An 18,662-nucleotide genomic window follows, 5' to 3' on the forward strand; every position below is an offset into this window, starting at 1 on the left:
ACCATTAAAGTACGTTTTAATTTTGTTTTCTAGCACAATGTTAGTTTGGATGGGTTGTTGATAAAATGGTTTGGTGCAATGACCCTAGACCCAGATTGCATGTGGTTGAAATCCTACCTCTATCTCTACTGCTTAATAGGTGTGTGATCTTGGTCAATGTACCTTATCTCTCTGTGCTTAATTTCCCTCATTTTTTTCCCCCCATTTCCCTCATCTTTAAAAGGGGGTGGGAGTCACAGTACGTGCTAAGAAAGTACTAGCTATTGTTTTTTCCACTAGATTGTCATTCCGTGAAGCTGAGGTTTTCTTTTGTTCAGATTTGTCTCCCCAAAGCCAGGCACTTAGTAGGTGCTTAATAAAAAATTTCATGACTAAATTGGAATGAGAGAGCGTGGCTTGGAGGGAAGGGAAGCGTTAGGAGTTGGATACTGAAAGGGCTGGAATCTGGATTCTTTAGTCAGACTCTGGGCACTTCCTGGTGCCTGAAGCAGCCAGCCTCTGAAAGCGTCCCCAGGGTTGGCGAGGTCGGAGGCTCTGAGACCATTGGGTGCTCTCGCGGCTCCTCCCACAGCCATGCCCCTGTAGCCGCCCCCACCCCCTTGATGGGCGGTGTTATGCCGGCAGGGCGTAAAACAGGCGCTGGTCTAGAGCTAGCCGTGAGGGGCGGGGCGGGGCGGGGCTGAGTCTTAACCCGGCCCTGGCTCGCCCAGTCGACCCGGGACGGAAGTCTCAACCCCATCCTCGACTTCCCGCGGGAACCCGGGACTGAGAGACGGGCCTTGCACTACGGTGCGGCGGGCATAGGCGTGCTCCGGCGCGGGTGGCACCATGAAGCGTGCAGGGACTCTGCGCTTGCTCTCAGATCTGAGCAACTTCAGCGGCGCGGCCCGGCTCCGGGAGTTGCTAGCCGGGGACCCAGCCGTCCGAGTTCGCTGCAGCCCAGACGGCCGCCACCTACTATTGCTGCGACCTCCGGGATCACCAGCCCCGCAACTGCTGGTCGCGGTGCGTGGGCCTGGCGCGGAGCTGGAAAGTGCCTGGCCGCCTGGCCAGCCCTCACCTCTAGACGCCTTCCTTCTGCCGTGGCCGGCGCGATCGGCTCTAGTCCTAGTGTGGGAGAGTGGCCTAGTAGAGGTGTGGGGCTCGGGGGTGGGGCCCGGCTGGCGGCTGCTGCAGAGCACCGAGCTGTGTCCTGGAGGTGGAGCCCGTGTTGTGGCCGTGGCGGCGCCCCGAGGCCGCCTGGTGTGGTGCGAGGAGCGGCTGGCCGGCGCTGAGAGCCAGTTAGGGCCTCCCGCAGTGGCTTTCAGCCACCGTGTGTGCGTCAGGACCCTCGAGCCCAGTGGGGAGGCCGGCACCAACCTGGGCAGCACACACATACTGCTGCACCACTGCCCCGCTTTCGGGCTGCTGACCTCCCGCAAGGACCTCTTCCTGGTGCCCACTGCCACCACCTGGCCTGGCTTGGGTCATATTCTGCTCATCTGGAGCCCAAGCAAGGGCAAGGTAGTGGTGGCCGGCCCATGTCTTGGCCTCTCTCACGGTAAAAGCCTGAATCCTGGAAGAGGGGACACATGGGACTTCAGGACACTGCTCCGAGGCCTTCCTGGACTGCTGTCCCCCAGGGAGCCATTGACTGTGCATACCTGGGCCCCAACTCCCCAGGGCCTGATGTGGCTTGACTTCAGGGGCACCGTAAGCCTGGTACAGCCCCACGGTGGCTCCCGGACTGTTGGCACCCTGCAGGAGGCACCTGCCAGCCTGGCAGGGTCTGCAGCACTGGGCACATTTCATGGCACTCTGGCCTGTGTTCTGGGCTCCACATTGGAACTGCTGGACATGAGCAGTGGGCAGCTGCTGGAGAGGAAGATCCTGAGTACAGACCGAGTACATCTGCTGGAACCCCCCGCCCCTGGTATGGAAGATCAGGAAGAGCTGGAGACTCGAGGGGGTCTTCGTTTGCTTTCAGCTGTGGGTCTGTTTCAAGTAGGCTGGAAAACCCCACAAAGCCTTGAGCTGCCTTCAGCTGAAGATATGGTGTTTGAGGAGGCCAGCAAGTACTACCAGCGACGGAGCCTGCGGGGTGCCCAGCTCACCCCAGAGGAACTGCGACAAAACAGCACATTCCGGGCACCTCAGGCCCTGGCATCCATCCTCCAGGGCCATGTGTCCCCATCAGCACTGTTGGCCACACTGAGGGCCGAGCTTCGGGATTACCGGGGCTTAGAACAGCTCAAAGCCCAGCTAGTGGCTGGGGATGAGGAGGAGGCCGGCTGGACTGAGCTGGCAGAGCACGAAGTGGCACGGCTGCTGAGGACTGAGTTGATGGGAGACCAGCTGGCCCAGCTCAACACCATTTTCCAAGCCCTCCCTACAGCAGCCTGGGGTGCCATCCTCAGGGTCCTGCAGCTCCAGCCAGATGGCAATGGCCATCTGAGGTCCCAAGCTCCCCCAGATGTGTGGAAGAAGGTACTGGGAGTTACAGCAGCTGGAAAAGAACCACCCAATGGCATACTGCCCCCCTTTGAACTCCTGTGCCAGTGCCTCTGCCGGCTGGAGCCACAATGGCTGCCACCCTTTGTGGAGCTGGCCCAGCAACAGGGGGGGCCTGGCTGGGGTGCAGGAGGCCCAGGGCTGCCTCTGTATCGCCGAGCCCTGGCAGTACTGGGCGAGGAGGGGACTAGGCCTGAAGCACTGGAGCTAGACCTACTCTTGGGCAGTGGCCGGCCCAAAGCTGTGCTCCAAGCTGTGGGGCAGCTGGTGCAAAAGGAACAGTGGGAGCGGGCTTTAGAGGCTGGCCTGGCCCTCAGCCCCTCCAGCCCCCTGCTTCGAAGCGAGATCTTCAAACTGCTCTTGGCCGAATTTGCCCGGCATCGCCGGCTTGATGCTCACCTCCCCCTGCTTTGCCGCCTGTGCCCACCAGACCTAGCTCCAGCTGAACTCCTGCTTCTACTGCGGACACACCTCCCAGATGAGTTGGAGCCCCCTGCCCCATTCCCTGAGCCTGGGGCAGAGCCCCCTCTCACTGTGGGCTTGCTCAGAGCCCTGCTGAAGCAGACTGGGACTCAAGGACGAGCCTCTGGCCCAGTTCTAAGCTTATATGAGGACATTCTGTGGGACCCAGGCACTCCACCCCCCACCCCACCTCGGGTGTCAGCCCTCCAGGCATCAGACCACCCAGGCCTAGAGGCCTGGGCACCATCTGGACAGGGTCTCTATGTGACTGACACAGGCTGAAAATTGTCTCTGGGACACAGTGATCAGGGAAAGGTGCCTAGGAGTTGGAGGAGCCAGAGTGGGACCTGTGTGTGCAATACTCCTCTCTTCTGAGCAGTTTATATATATATATATATGTATATGTTATATACATACACATAAAATGGTATAATAAACATCTTTGGTTTGAAAGCTTCTAAAACTCATAGAATTTCCTGAGTGACATGTGTGAAAGAAGTGTCTTTGTTATAACAAACCCCTTTATATCAAACCTGCATTTATACTAATATGGTAAACTTATACTGCTACTAAAAGTGAGGACACCTAGCATCAGGATAAGGGGTGGTCAGCAGAAAGACCAAGTGGTGAAAGGGTTGAAAGTTTCAGCCCACCCTCAGCCTCCTGGGAGGGGAATGGGACTAGAGATTAAGCTCTATAAAAACTCCTGAACAGGGAAATTTGATGAACTGGCTTGGTGAACTCATTAAGGTGCTGGAACAGTGATGCACCCAGAGAGGGCATGGAAGCCGCATGCACATCCCCCATACAATTCTTTGCCCAGTGCATCTCTTCTATCTGGCAGTTGTATCCTTTAATAAACCTGTAAACATAAGTATTTTCCTGGGTCTTGTTACCATTCTAGCAAATTGTCAAACCAATTTATAGCATGAAAGTGAAAGTAAAAGTTGCTCAGCCCTGTCCGACTCTGCGACCCCATGGAATAGTCCATGGAATTCTCCAGGCCAGAATACTGGAGAGGGTAGCCTTTCCCTTCTCCAGGGGATCTTCCCAACCCAGGGATCAAACCCAGGTCTCCCACATTGCAGGTGGATTCTTTACCAGCTGAGCCACCAGGGAAGCCCTATTTATAATATGGGATCTCGAAATTTATAGCCAGCCAGTCAGAAGTATCAGTGACTTGTGACTGGTATTGGAAGTGAAGGTGGTCTTGTGGAATTGAGCCCTTAACCTGTGGGGCCTATGCTAACTCCATGTAGTTAGTATCAGAACTGAGTTGACTTGCAGAACACCCAGTTGACGTCCACAGAGTACTGATGGTTGGTGTTGGAAAACACTCCAGAAATGCATACAGTTTGTGTGTTTGAACAGCTAAGGACCTCATAGAGTTGGTCATAAAGGGAATGGTTGAATCTGAACTGTTGACTAAAGTGGCCACTTCTGATAATAAAAATATTAATAATTAACATTTATGAGTATTCTGCTAGCCTTTATAAATAGTCTGTCTTTTATAATGTTTCTAATAACCCCATCAGGAAAGTACTAATCCCCATTTTATGGGTGAGGAAAGAGATTTAGAAAGAATACTTGACCAGGTCAGGCAACTAGAAAGTAGGAGTTCTAAGATTTGAACCATCTTACTGTATAGCCCTACAGTCGGACACAAAGAGTCAGACACGACTGAGCGACTTCACTCACTCACTCACTCATTTACTCACTGTATAGCCCTACAGCTGATGCTGTCTTGGGCTTGAATGCACTTCTCATTCCTGGCTTATTCTTCCTCTAGCCTGTTGTGAGGAGGGGGATTTGCCAAGGTTCACACTTCCTTTCCCCAAGACCCTTCTGTTCCTAAGTAGGAATTGTGCTAGGCTCTGGGGCCATGCTTGTCCTCCCTAGGATTCCTGGAGCAGCCACTGGTTAGGGGAAAGTTGACCACAAACAGGAGAGCTATCTGCGGAGACCTCTGGCTTAGTAACAAAAGTCACCGGAGCAGGGTTGCTTGGAGGCTGACTGCCTAAACCAAGAAACAAGAGCATCTCCAGCAGAGATTTCTGAGCCTCTGGATTTAGTCAGCAGGACCCCCTTTGAAGAGGCCTTGGCCCTCTACCTGCTGCTACCCAAGGGACTCCTCAGCTGGGTTCTGGGCTTAGGGTGGGACTCTGGGTGCTGCCACTTAGCATTATCCCAGACTCCCCAGGCATCCCTTGTCCATGGCTTGGGCCCAAGGTAAGGACTGCCACTTGGCTTTGCGCTCAGCTAGTAACTGCAGTAGCTCAGTGTTAAAGAATCCGCCTGCCAATGCAGCAGATGCAGGTTCAATCCCTGGGTCAGAAAGATCCTCTGGAGGAGGGCATGGTAACCCACTCCAGCATTCTTGCCAGGAGAATCCCCATGGACAGAGGAACCTGGAGGCTACAGCCCATAGGAGTGCAAAGAGTGAGACACAACGGAAGCGACTTAGCATTTAGTACACACACAAGCAGGGGAGCCACCCAGCCTGGCAGCTCTGAGGGGAGCAGCTGGGCTTAAATGGGAGCTTCCACCTGCTCTTAAAGACTTGCTATTTGACTGCTCTTTTCCTTGCTCATGCCCCAGCTCCAATGAATGGGGTGAAGCAACCCCCAACCTTGTCTCAGGACTTTGGAGAACAGTTCAGGAATGCAAATATTGTGTGACTGGGTTCTGGTGGAGTGTGCAAGAGGACCATCAGAAAGTTGGCCCCTGAGTCACAGGGCTACAGGTAGGTGAGTGGAGAGAGGGGACTTCCCTGGTGGACCAGTGACTGGGTCTCCACACTCCCAATACAGGGGGCCTGGATTCAATCCCTGATCAGGGAACTGGATCTCACAAGCTGCAACACTTCACATGCCACAACTAAAGATCCCACATGCCACAAGTAAGATAGAAGATCCCATGTGCTGTAACTAAGACCCAGCGCAGTCAAAATTTTTTTTAAAAAGTAGAGTCCTTAGATAGGGATATTGGGACATGGGGAAATGGGGGATTTAGGAGCTGAGGTCCTTCATCTTGGGTGCCCGGGTAAAGGGGGAAATTCTGGGGCTGAAGGTTTTAAACAGGTGGCTCAGTAGTTAAGAATCCCCCTGCCAAGCAGGAGACATGGGTTCAATCCCTGGGTCGAGAAGATGCCCTAGAGAAGGAAATGGCAACCCACTCCAGTATTCTTGCCTGGAGAATCCCATGGACAGAGGAGCCTGGCGGGCTAAATCCATGGGAGCACAAAAGAGGAGAGTCAAACTTGACTTAGTGACTAAACAACAACAACAAGGTCCCTGGGCAGGAGGTGGTAGGAAGGCCTGAGGCCCCTGGAGAGGTGAAGAGGAGGCTCCTAGGCCAGTGAGTAGTCATTTCCACAGGTGTGCCTCATCTCTGGAGCTCTCTCAAGGTGGCTTGGCTGTAGTCTCTGGAAAACTTGAAGGTGAAACTAAGTTAAACAAGACCAGAGTGCAGTCTGGGCAAAGGAGAGGAAGCAAATCTTGAGGCTCCTCTACCTGCACATACTGCCATGGAGCCCAGTCCTCCCTTTTTCATCTCCCTACTGCCCGCCCACTTGTCCCTTGCCTCACCAGGGGGTTCACTGTTTAGACACAGTCCAAAGCTTCTGTGCCACCCAGTGACTGGAACACAGGACTACAGCAACCCAAGTCTTCTCCAGCCTGCCAAGTTCAGAGATCAAAGCCCACCCCTTTCTCTGCATGTGGCCTGTAAGAAATTGGTGGCCAGAGTAGGCAGTATCCAAACCACTCAGTTTTCCTCCCATACCCTGATCCAGCCACACTTTCCCTGCATGGTCAGGGAAAAAAGAAGGAGTCAGACAGTGGGGAGGAGGCAGCTGTAGACTCCCAGCTCCATAGGGAGCCACCTGAGGCTGGAATGCCTGGCACCCACACTACCCTGGAAAAAGCGGAAGACAAATCCTCACCATGGCTCCCCAGGGCCCCACTCAGTCTCTTCTTAGGCACAGGCTCCCCCTGGTGGTTATTCTCATCATTGCCAGCTTCACCCATTACCCTTGCCACCTGGGAAGCCTCAAATATGCACGCACTTGCCCATTTCTGGACTAATGACTGAGGAAGCCTCTGAAGGTGGTAAATTAAGGTTTTTTTTGAGGGCAAGGGAAAAGGAAGAGGTCAGGATAGAATTCAGGGAGCAAAATCATGGGGGAGAGGGGAAGGGATCTTAGTCTTGTACTACAACAGTGTCCTAGTAGATACTATTCCAGAAGAGGGAGGAATCTGAGCTGCCAGGATGCTTCTTGTCCAGGGTGGAAACTGCCCCAGCTACCAGACTGACCTGGATAATTTGATCCAACCAAAGAGGAAGTTGAGGGCACAGCAGATTTTTCTCGGAAGGTATAGTGTGGTTGTATTTTATATGAATTTGAAATATAGGAAAAAGATGCTGGATTTTATTCAAAATCAATAAAGTCCCACTTTATGCTCAACATGTGAAACGAAGGTAAATCTTCCCAAATATAAAACTTTTTGAGAATCACAATTTCAAAGCTAATGGACCATGTGTGTGAACTGTAAACTGCTATGCTATTACTGCGTGGATCCCCATTTCTGCTGGTAAACAAAAATTCAGGTGGAGAGGGAAGCTGAATCAGGCTGTGAGGTCGGGGCTGAGTGACCAGGGTCCCTCACCAGGTGTGAGTAGAAGCCTTGGGGTGTTTTCTCCTCTAGTTCCCAGAGGGAGAGCCTGGGCCTACTCCAAAGGTTGCTACACAGGAGCAAGAACAAAGGTGAAGAAGGACAGAGGCAGAGAGATGAGTAAGAGGATGAGGTTGGACCAGGAGAAGAGAGAGAGGAGACAGGAAGGGGGAGACAGACCTGGCAGAGGCGGGGAAAGGCTCTCACTCTGAAAGGCAGAAGATACTAGATGCTCTCAAGAGTGATTGCTGCAGGATGGAGGACAGAGCAGAGAGGGGTCACTCGGGGCCTCTCACCAGAATCATAGCCAGAGCCAGTGGGACAGCTAGTCTAGATTTGGACTCACAGAGGTTTCCATTATCTGGGAAATGAAAAGGGAAGGAATTGTGAAGAGCTGAGGAAGGGTGAGCAGGTGGTGGCCTTCACCAGGAATGAGGTCAGTCCACCTCATCTGGGCCTCCCTGAGTTAAAGGTTCTGGGGAAGCAGACTGTCCAGGTCTTTCAGAGGTTTCAGGTCCTTGGGCTTTGGCAACCACTCAGATTCCAAGGTGACACACAGTCTTCTCACAGTCTCTATTATTTTTGTTTTGTACCCAGGAAAAGTGGGCATTGTCCCACCCTTAACCACATGAGGCTGGAACTGGAGTAGCCTAGAGCCTCAGCTTTGAAATTATGCTTCTCAAAAAGTTTTATATTTGGGACAATTCACCTTCATTTCACATTTTGGGGATAGCTGAGGAGCCATCAGGAAAATAAGAGGGAGCGCTTCCTCCTGGGTGCTGCCTATGAAAGTGGCAGCCATCTCCTACTTGGCATCCTGGCCACCCTCAGACCCCTCATGAAGCCCAAGATCATCAAAAAGAGAACCAAGAAGTTCATCTGGCACCAGTCAGATGGATATGTCAAAATTAAGCAAACTGGGGGAATCCAGGGGCATTGACAATAGGCTGCACAGGCGATTCAGGGGCCACATCTTGGTGCCTAACATTGTTATGGGCCAACAAGAAGACAAAGCACATGCTGCCCAGCGGCTTCCAGAAGTTTCTGGTCTATAACCTCAAGCAACTTGAGGTGCTGCTAATGTGCAACAAATCTTCCTGTGCCAAGACTGCTCACAGTATCTCCTCCAAGAACCGGAGAACCATTGAGGAAAGAGCAGCCCAGCTGGCCATCAGAGTCCCCAAGCCTAATGCCAGGCTGCATAGCCAAGAAAATGAGTAGACACCTCGTGCACACATTGTGTTTATAACAATAAAACCCTAAAACTTGGCAAAAAAAGAAAGGAAACAATTGTCAGTCTGTCCCAAGTCTGCCCTGCCTCTCCCACCTCTGTGCGCAGCTTCAGTTCCCAATCACCATCTTGTCAATCTCTGGGCATCTCTTTTCATTCCTCACATCTCTCACGCCACATTCTCAAAGTAATGGATTCTGAACTTATGCATATTGATGATCAAATCCACTGAGTCTATCAGTACACTGAAAATCTTAAAAGTTGAATTCAACAAATCTTCTGTATTATAAACTCTGTTGACATCCCAGTCTTCTCCACCTGGGTGCTCACATCTGGGTGGGGTGGTGGAATGGAGTGGTAGTACAAAAGGAGGATCTGAGCTGGGGGGTGCCCACCTTACATGTGCCACAATGTCTGCGCCTTCTTATCCCCTCTTTCTGGGGTGCCATGAAGAGACTGTGGGTCCCTTACTGGTGTTCCAAGTTTCACTAACTCAAAATCCATGCAACTAATTCTAGGAAAGGGGGGGATTAGGAGTTGACCCTACTGGGATCTCTTTGACGACTCTTCTAAAAAATAACTCCATAAAGGGGCTTTTCCTGCATGCAGCTGAGGAAATACAGAGGTGAGAAAAATTAACTGGGAAATGCTCAAAATACAGCCAGCCATACAGAGTTAAAGGGAAGATGAATGATTGCCCCACTTGGTGTCTTCAGGCCAGAGCCAAGAGGAGAGGCTATCAGCCCTTTCATTCCATGAACCAGAGTTGGCAGAAATTTCCCAGGTTTCTGAAATTTTCAAACCTTCCTCAGGCTTTGGCCCTCTTTCCATACAGTGATCAACTATAAAAACTTTGAAAGGAAAAGGTAGCATGTAATTGTCTTTAGGGAGATTGTAACTAAGGGGAGGCAAAGAGATGTGAGGAGACCTGGTGGCCCCCTTCAGCATCCAGTCTAGAGATGTGAGGATCCCCAGAGATTAAATGAGTAGCAAACAACCTGAGGCTCTTGTTGTTTGTGGAAAAGAAGAAAGGAGGCATGGTAGTACCAACTACAAGGCTTATATGGCTCCCAGTTCAGGAAGTGAATGCCCAGAGTGGGAAAGAAACAGACCCAGCTGAATTGGCTAGGCTCTGGTAAGTAAGGAAGTAAGGAAGAAACAGGGCCCAGGGAGCTAGCTTGGTTTGGCAAAATAAACCCTTCTGGATCTTTTTAACCTTGATGGCTCCCCCAGTATATTAAGACACCTACCATTGTCAGGAACAGTCCTACTTTGTTAATGATCATATAGGAGTTCATTTTCAAAAAAGTATTAACACTGACATCAGTTAATTAACATCTGGGAATGAGAGGAAGAAAAATAGGGTGGGCAAGGACTAAGACCTTGGGCCTTCCGTGCCTCACTTGCCTTGTGAAGGCAGAAACTCCCCTTCACTCCTTCTCCAAATCCTTACAAGATGGACACAACACCTTCACATCATTCTATAGAGAACAATAACCTGGCTGACCCTTTCCTGCCACCAACATCTGTGAGATTTTCTCAGTTTAAAGGCTCTTGGTGATCAGGCTTATAGCAAATTCCCCATCACAAAGGGGCTTCTTTAGGAATTCCCTGGTGGTCCAATGGTTAGGACTCCATCACTGCTGGGGGTGTGGGTTCAATCCCTGTTCAGGGAACTAAGATCCCGCTGCACAGGGTGCAGCCAAAAGGAAAAAAGAAAAGTGGGGCTTCTTTAAGTAGGAAGAGATTTCTCCCTTCAGAGTCAATGACTCTCCAAGAATGGACTTAGATTTCCCTCATCAAACTGGAGGCACATGTAGTGGGTTGAATCATGGCCCCCAAAAGATACATCTACCCAGAACCTCAGAATGTGACCTTATTTGTAATAAGGGTCCTTGCAGATTTAATTAAGGTAAAGATTTCAAAAGGAGATCGTCCCAGACTAGAATGGGTCCTAAATCCAAGAATGAGTATTCTCATAAGACAGAAAAGGAGACAACACAAAGACACAGAAGGAGAATGTCGTGTGAAGACAGAAGCAGTATAGCTGCCTGCGCCCAGAAGCTAGTAAAGAGGCATGGGATGGATTCTCCTCAGAGCCCTCTGGAACAAACCAGCCTTGTGAACATCCTGGTTTTGAACTTCTGACCTCCAGAACTGTGAGAGAACACATTTCTGTTGTTTAAAGACAAGTTTGTGGTAATTTGTTACTGCAGCCCTGAAACACTAATACACACCCAGTGAGGTCAGGTCTCCCTCATCAGGTCTCCCTAAAGACAGGATGTATATCTTGGGTGGAGGCTACCTTTTCTGGGTCAAACTTAGGGTAGCAGTAAAAGGCTAAAGGTCATGGGAGGCCCCCTTACCATGCTAAGGCTGAGGTCAAGACTCAGGCAATGAACTGGCACTTGCTGGCAGAGCTCTGTGCACCTGTCCAGAGTGCTATCAGGCTGCTGCCCAGAGTCTGAAGCTCTGGCCCCTCTTCCTAGTGAGCTGAGAGGCAAGGTCCCCATTGCTTGCAAAACCTTCAACACTTTGGTTGCTAGGAGAGGAGCCGAGAACAATAAACAGGACCCAGGCTCTGGTGTTGATAGTGGGAAGAGGACCTGGCTTTGACCTCAGCCTGGGGAGGAAGAGCTCTGCCAGGCCTAGCTGGGGCTACAGTCCTGGAGATTCTGTGGATAACTTCTACCTCTCCTCAATACACACAGACACACACACACACACACTGAAAGAGCATCTCACACCTCAAAGTACCTCCCTGTCACCTTCTGTCAGTCACTTCCTCTGACCGTCTGAAGCCCACAGAGCAGCAGTTATGATGCCCATATTACAGAGAAAAGTAAGCGGCAAACAGGAAAGCTGGATCCTTGGCTAGCAGGTGAAAGACCTGGGACTAGAAAAGAGACAAGTCTACAGCCCTTAGGTTAGCACCTTTCCCCCTCCCATGTGGACCTGGGAAACCCCTCTCAGCTCCAGGATAGGTCCCCCATCCATGTGTGGACTGCCCTAGCAGCAGGAGTTTAACTTAGTACTTAGGAAACACAGGCATGTGAACAAAGGATGAAGAGGACTGAAACTTACAAAGCAAAGGAGGTACATATGAAAGTATAACATCCTTGCATTTTAACTAGCTCCAACCCTTCAAGAGAACCGGCCTGCCCGTCTAACAGTTGGGGCATTCCTCCTAACTGTTAGAAGGTTACCTGGAGACACACGGGAAATGAACTCACAAGGATTTAATTCTGCCTTTACCACCTATTGTCTGTGCAACCTTGAATAACTTTCTTAAGCTCTCTGAGCCTCAATGTACTCAGTCATGAGAGAGGAAAAGGAATAGTATCTACATTATAAAACAGTTTTGACGATTAAAAGAGAGAATGAATATGGAAGAACTTACTTGTAAGATGTAAATTCTATACATGTCATTTGGAGGGCACTAATAGTTAGGAACCTTAGGAATCTCTAAGTTCAGTTCCTCTAATTGTTTTACACTGGAGAAAACTGAGGCTCAGAGGATAAATGATGGAAAAGGGGTCACAAAGTAACTACAACAGAATTATACTATACCAGGAGATGTGATTTTAAAGTAAACACAGAGCAAACTTCCCTGGTGGCACAATGGATAAGAATTCACCTGTCAATGCAGGGGACACCAGTTTGAGTACTGGTCCAGGAAGATTCCACATGCTGAGGAGTAGTTAAGCCCATTGGCCACAACTACTGAGCCTGAGCTCCAGGGCCTGCACATCACAACAATGTTGAGCCCAGATGCTGCAACTACTGAAGCCCTCACACCTAGAGTCTGTGCTCCACAACCAGAGAAGCCACTGCAATAAGTCAACACACTGTAATGAAGAGTAGCCCCTGCTCACCACAACTCAAGAAGGCCCACACAAAACAATGAAGACCCAGTGCAGCCAAAAATAAATAAATAAAATTATTTTTAAAAATAAACATATAGGTCAAAAATTAAATCATATAGTCAAAACATGAACATTCTTTCAATCATCTGTAAAATAAGGCAGAGCTGGCCTCTCAGTAAGTCCCGCTCAGCCAGTTTGGAACCGATTGCTGTTTCAATCGTTGAGCACCAGATTTGGAAGTTGGCTTGCTTATAAGGTCCATGTTGTGTGAAAAATGCTTGAATCATTGAACGCACACTTAGTATAACTGAGATGCCATCGTCTCTTCTCAACCTGCCAGTTGTTCAAAATGGAATCGTTCTTTGCTGAGTGTAGATGTCTATACTGGTCCTCAGTTAAAACGCGTCTATGATCCAGCTCCATAGAGGTGGAAGCAAGATGCAAGCCTCACTTTTGCACCTTCCTCCCAAGCATTTGTTCATTCAACTAGGGGGGCCTGGCTGCTATCACTGTGGGCTTGCTTCTTACTAAGCGTGAATTGGGCTGCCTGCCCACAGTCACCCCCCAAAACCTATCTTTCTTACTCTCAATCTGCTCAGAAAAGGATTCCAGCATGGGCTTTTGATGCTGAGATATTGTGATTTATAATAAGAAATGTTTAGTTGGTCTTCATCTCCATTTCTGGCACAGAACTCCTAAAATCCTTGGAGCTTCTTAATTGATAAAGCTGTCTAAGAAATGTGTTTTGATATTCATAACAAACCCTTTTCAACTACTCCAGAGTTTATGTTAATGAAGTGACTTTCAGAAGTACCTTAAGGTTGGGGATGGTTGCCAGGGGAACCAACCTAGTGATTGGAGGATTGGAACTTCCAGTTCTGCCCCTGACTTCCAGGAAGGGAGAGGGACTGGAGGTTGAAACCATTGCCAATAGCCAATGATTTAATCATTGGCGTGTCTATGTAATTAAAAAAAAATTTAGTCACCCAGCCTGACTGTTTGTGACCCCATGGACTGTAGCTTGCCAGACACCTCTGTCCATAGGGATTGTCCAGGCAAGAATACCGGAGTGGGTTGCCATGCTCTCCTCCAGGGGATCTCCCCAGCCCAAGGATTGAACCCAGGTCTCCTGCAATGCAGGCGGATTCTTTACCATCTGAGCCACCGAAGTCTATGTAATAAGGTTTCCAAAAAAAACCCCAAGGGACTGAATTCAGAGAGTTCCCAGCTTGGTGAACCAGAATGAATCCATAGGGCAGAAAGTTAGTGTACTCCAAACTCCACTGGGAGAGAAGCTCTTGCATTCAGGACCCTCCCAGAACTTTATATATATCTCTTCACCTGCTGTTCATTCATATCCTTTAATATCCTTTGTAATAAACTGGTAATCTAGTAAGTAAACTGATTTCCTAAGTTCTCTGAGCCACTCTAGCAAATTAATCAAACCAAGGAGGGAGGTATGGGAACATCCAATCAATAACCAGTCAGTCAGAAGCACAGGTCACAACCTGGACTTATGATTGGCATCCAAAGTGGGACTGAACTCTTAACTTGTGGGATCAGATGCCGTCTCCAGGTAGATAGTATAGGATGCCTAGCTGGTGTGGAAGAATTGCTTGGTGGTGTTAAAAAAACACAATGGAGATACCCATGGAGGATGATCCACACGCTGATCCCTAGCAAGGGCCTGAAATCTGGGGGAGACAGGATGATAATTGGCCACCAGTTCTCCCAGCCCCTCCTAGTTCCATGCAGGCTGCTTCCATCTTGCCCAGCAGGTTGGATTGGATTTTTCTGATGGTCTCCTTTCCAGGAGATAGTGTTTACATCTGTGTCCTGAGAGTTAGAGGGAGCAGGGTCAGGATACCAGGAATAAGGGAAAATTTGGGGGGAAGAGGGTTTCCTGTCCAGAAATCTCAGGAGAAGGGAGAGAGAGATGAGACTGGGTGGGCTGATGTCTCACATCTGTCACTGTGATGCCTGGAATCTGACACTCCCATGTGTGACTCAGGCTCTCTGGGAGGCTGGGATTCTGGAGTGGGGGTGGGATCAGAGTCCAGGACTCAGAGGGAAATTCCCAGGGGTGGAGGGAGGGTTAAGTCCCCTCTGGGCCTGAAGGATGGACTTGAGGAAGGTGTGGAGCTTGTACATGTTATTTCCGAGGGCGTTGCTGCTGTAGCAAATGGTCTCCTACAGCTGCTTACTGTTTATAAGCTGCAGATGTTCCAGCCCCTGGGGAGACCAGGCAGGAGGGAGAGGGGAAAAGAACTCAAATCCAGGTCAGAATGTGCTGAAAGGGTGAGAAGGTCAGTGGAGAACAGTTAGGGGTGTGGAAGTTAGAAGGTGGCTAGAGGTGAGGGGTCAGGGATAAAAGAGAAAAATAGAAAAAGGGTCAGAGGCAGATGAGAGGAACCAGGGTACAGGCAGGGGCTGGGTCCTGGGAGTTCTATGTAATGAAAGGGGATGTTTCTTGGAGAGATGGGGCCGAGAAGGTGAAAGTGTTCGGGGAAGCACACTGACTGAAACTGCCCACCCTGGCCAGGCTCCCTAGTAACCATTTGCATCAGTTGTTTTATGACAGGAGGTCCAGGTGAGAAACATGGAACTAATAGGCCACCACCAACCAGAAAAGTTTGAGAAAGGTCGAAAGGAGGCACCACATGTCCGTCCACCTCCCAGGATCCCTCTCGCTAGCATCCATCTTGGCTGAGCAACGCACGCGCCACCAGGAAGGACTCTGAGTCAGAATGGTTGGCCAAAGACAACCCGGAAACTAATCCCATCTCTGTAAAACCCGAGGCTGCAAGCCACATGGCAGACCAGTTCTCCTGGGTTCCCTTACCCTATATAGTTCTCTGCCCAGGTGCCCTTTCCCAATAAAATCTCTTGCTTTGTCAGCACATGTGTCTCCTCGGACAATTCATTTCCAAGTTTAGACAAGAGCCCAGTTTTGGGCCCTGGAAGGTGTCCCACTTTCTGCAACAAAAGTGGGGAGCAAGCTGCACAAGGCAGGGAGAGGTTATAGGCTATGATGGGAACTTCCTGAGGAGACCAAAGGTGGCTCCTGACCAGTAGGGACTGGCTTTCAGACGAGAGGGGTGGGTACTGGGGAGGGAAAGGGCAACAAACAAGAGGAGCGTGCTCAAGCCCAGCAGGAAGCAGGCAGATATGTGGTGCTGGGAACTGGACTGTTGGAACAAACAGCACCTGCAGAACTCACCTAAGCAGCTGGTGAAGTCAGGACAGGAAGATTACAAGATCAAAGATGAAAGCAAGCACCAGGTACAGTTATGTAGTCAGCCTCATATCTCAAAACCTGGGAGGGGGCCTGGAAGGAATGTTGTCTTCGGCTGCAGCCAGATATCCAGGTAGCTCTCCATACACATATCCTACTTCCTGTTGGGGGAGGGAAGGGGTGGTGGCAGGGTGGTCTCCGGAGGCCAAATTTGCAAACGGAGCTCCCCTTATCTTCTTGTCTTGTCCCACTGGCTGTCCTTGTTTTTTAAGCTCTCACAAGTCTGGGTCTAAGTGGGAGAGGAGGCAGAGTGGTGAGACAGAATGGACCCAATTAGCCAGCACCTGCTGGACAATGGGAGACAGCCTCTGCTGTGCCCTCCTTGTAAAGTGAAAGTCTCTCAGTCATGTCTGACTCTCTGCGGCCCCATGGACTATACAATCCATAGAATTCTAAAGGCCAGAATACTGGAGTGGGTAGCCTTTCCCTTCTCCAGGGGATCTTCTCAATTCCAGGGGTTGAACCCAGGTCTCCTGTATTGCAGGCAAATTCTTTACCAGCTGAGCCACAAGGGAAGCCCGTGTCCTCCTTCGATCATCCAGAAAGCATCCTGATGTACCAACATGGGACAGGAGGGCTCTGATGGGGTGCTTCAGAGCCTCTCTGCTTTGCCGTAGGCTGGCCTACTCAATTTACAGTTTGTTAGGTGACTGCAGCCATAAAATTAAAAGCTTTCTTCCTTGGAAGAAAAGCTATGCTAGACAGCATATTAAAAAGCAGAGACATTACTTTGCCAGCCAGGTCCAGATAGTCAAAGCTGTGGTTTTTCCAGCAGTCATGTATGGACATGAGAGGTGGACCATGAAGAAAGCTGAGCGCCAAAGAATTGATGCTTTTGAACTGTGGTGTTGGAGAAGACTCTTGAGAGTCTCTTGGACAGCAAGGAGATCAAAACAGTCAACCCTACAGGAAATCAGTCCTGAAAATTCATTGGAAGGACTGATGCTGAAGCTGAAGCTCCAATACTTTGGCCACTGATGTGAAGAACTGACTCATTAGAAAAGACCCTGATGCTGAGAAAGATGGAAGGCAGGAGAAGGGGACAACAGAGGATGAGATGGTTGGATGACATCACTGGCTTAATGGACATGAGTTTGAGCAAGCTCTGGGAGTTGGTGATAGACAAGGAAGCCTGGTGTGCTGCAGTTCCTGGGGATACAAAGAATCAGACACAACTGGGTGACTGAACTGACCTGAGCTCTTAATGCTCCCATTCCTCCAAACCAATCCTTCCACATCTCCCACTTCAGGATCCCAGCCATTCTCACTCCTATGGGCTTTGGAGCATCTCCTAGGGTGACCTCCAGGCACTGAGCAGGCTGAAAGACGGGAGGTAGAGGGACCATTTCTGGTCTGACTGGTGGCTGGGGGCTGAGAAGTCTTAGCCCCACTCCACCTACCCCCACCCATCTCCCAGGGCCTCTGGGCATATCACAAGAGGTAATCTTCACTGAAAGTTTCCCTCTGTGCCAACCATTTTCCAAACTCTCTGTATCATTTACTCCTCTTAACAACCCTCTAAGACAGGTATTAATATTATCCCCATTTTAGAGATGAAGGAAACAATCTCAAAGAGATTAAATAACTTGTTCAAGATTACCCACTCATCAGTGGTTGGCCCAGGATTCAAAAAAGGAAGTGTCTCTGGCAGGAGCCTGTGCTCTGAACCACTGTGCTGTGATTACTTTAGGGATCCCTATTTTTGTTCATGACATGTGTCCTCTCAGTTCCTCCAAACCTTAATATTGCCTTCCATCCTTCCCCCCATTCCCTCCCCATATTCAGTAGGCAGCCAGATTGTATCTGTTCTCTTGCTTCTCTCCCAGTCCCACACATACTCCTTAATTCAGGTCTTTGCTACTTCCCACCAGGATTCCATCTATTTTATGGTTAGTATTTGTTGTTATAAAGGTAGCATGAGTACGTTAAAGAAAGTCTGAAAAATGGCAAAGAGAAGAAAAATCCACATAGAGTACAATCACCTAATTGTCACCATTGTAACTTCTTCCCATGTATTTTTTTCCCCAGGCACAGACCTTTTATAGAATTGTAGCCATTTTGTATTATCATTTATAGAATGACAATTTATCATCCTACTTTTTCAGTTAACACTGATCATAAATGTATTTTTCATTCTTTTAACCTCTTGGTAAGCATCATTTTGATGGCTATATAGCATTCTGTTATTAGGATGTCCCACAGTTAACCAAGCCATTCTCCTATCCATCACTTTCTGGAGTTTGCAAACTTCCTATAGCTAATGCTGAATCCCAGAAATGAAATTAGTGGGCCAAAGATTGTGCACAATGATACAAGTTGCTTTTCTGAGAGATTCATTTATTCAAAGTATATGAGATTCTAAGTCTCTTCACATCCTGCCCAGTATTGGGTAGGATCATTGAAAATCTTTGCCTCTTTAGTATGATTCAATTTATATACTTCAAAAAACAGATAAAACCAATCATTGCATTAAAAAATAAGACTGATTATGCTTGGAGAGGGAAAATGATGGGGAAGGGTCATGAGGAAGACTTTAGGTTGCTAGTAATGTCCTACTTCTTGATCTCAGTGCTGGTTCAGTTTGTGTGTTCAACTGGAAAATTTGTAAAGTTGTATTTTTATGATAGGTGTACTTTTCTGTATGT

At 49.2% G+C, this 18,662-nt stretch overlaps 1 protein-coding gene and 1 pseudogene across 1 annotated transcript; both read left to right on the forward strand.

Moving 5' to 3' along the window:
* Positions 1-690: 690 nt before the first annotated feature.
* HPS6 (HPS6 biogenesis of lysosomal organelles complex 2 subunit 3) lies at positions 691-4,424 on the forward strand. Its single transcript, XM_020897795.2, has one exon. The coding sequence runs from the start codon at positions 829-831 to the stop codon at positions 3,232-3,234; it is 2,406 nt and encodes an 801-aa protein (XP_020753454.2). The 5' UTR covers positions 691-828; the 3' UTR covers positions 3,235-4,424.
* Positions 4,425-7,221: 2,797 nt separating this feature from the next.
* On the forward strand, positions 7,222-8,846 carry LOC110139753 (large ribosomal subunit protein eL32-like; annotated as a pseudogene).
* The last annotated feature ends 9,816 nt before the right edge of the window (positions 8,847-18,662 follow it).

Source organism: Odocoileus virginianus, chromosome 7, assembly GCF_023699985.2.
Source record: "Odocoileus virginianus isolate 20LAN1187 ecotype Illinois chromosome 7, Ovbor_1.2, whole genome shotgun sequence".
NCBI lineage: Eukaryota > Metazoa > Chordata > Mammalia > Artiodactyla > Cervidae > Odocoileus > Odocoileus virginianus.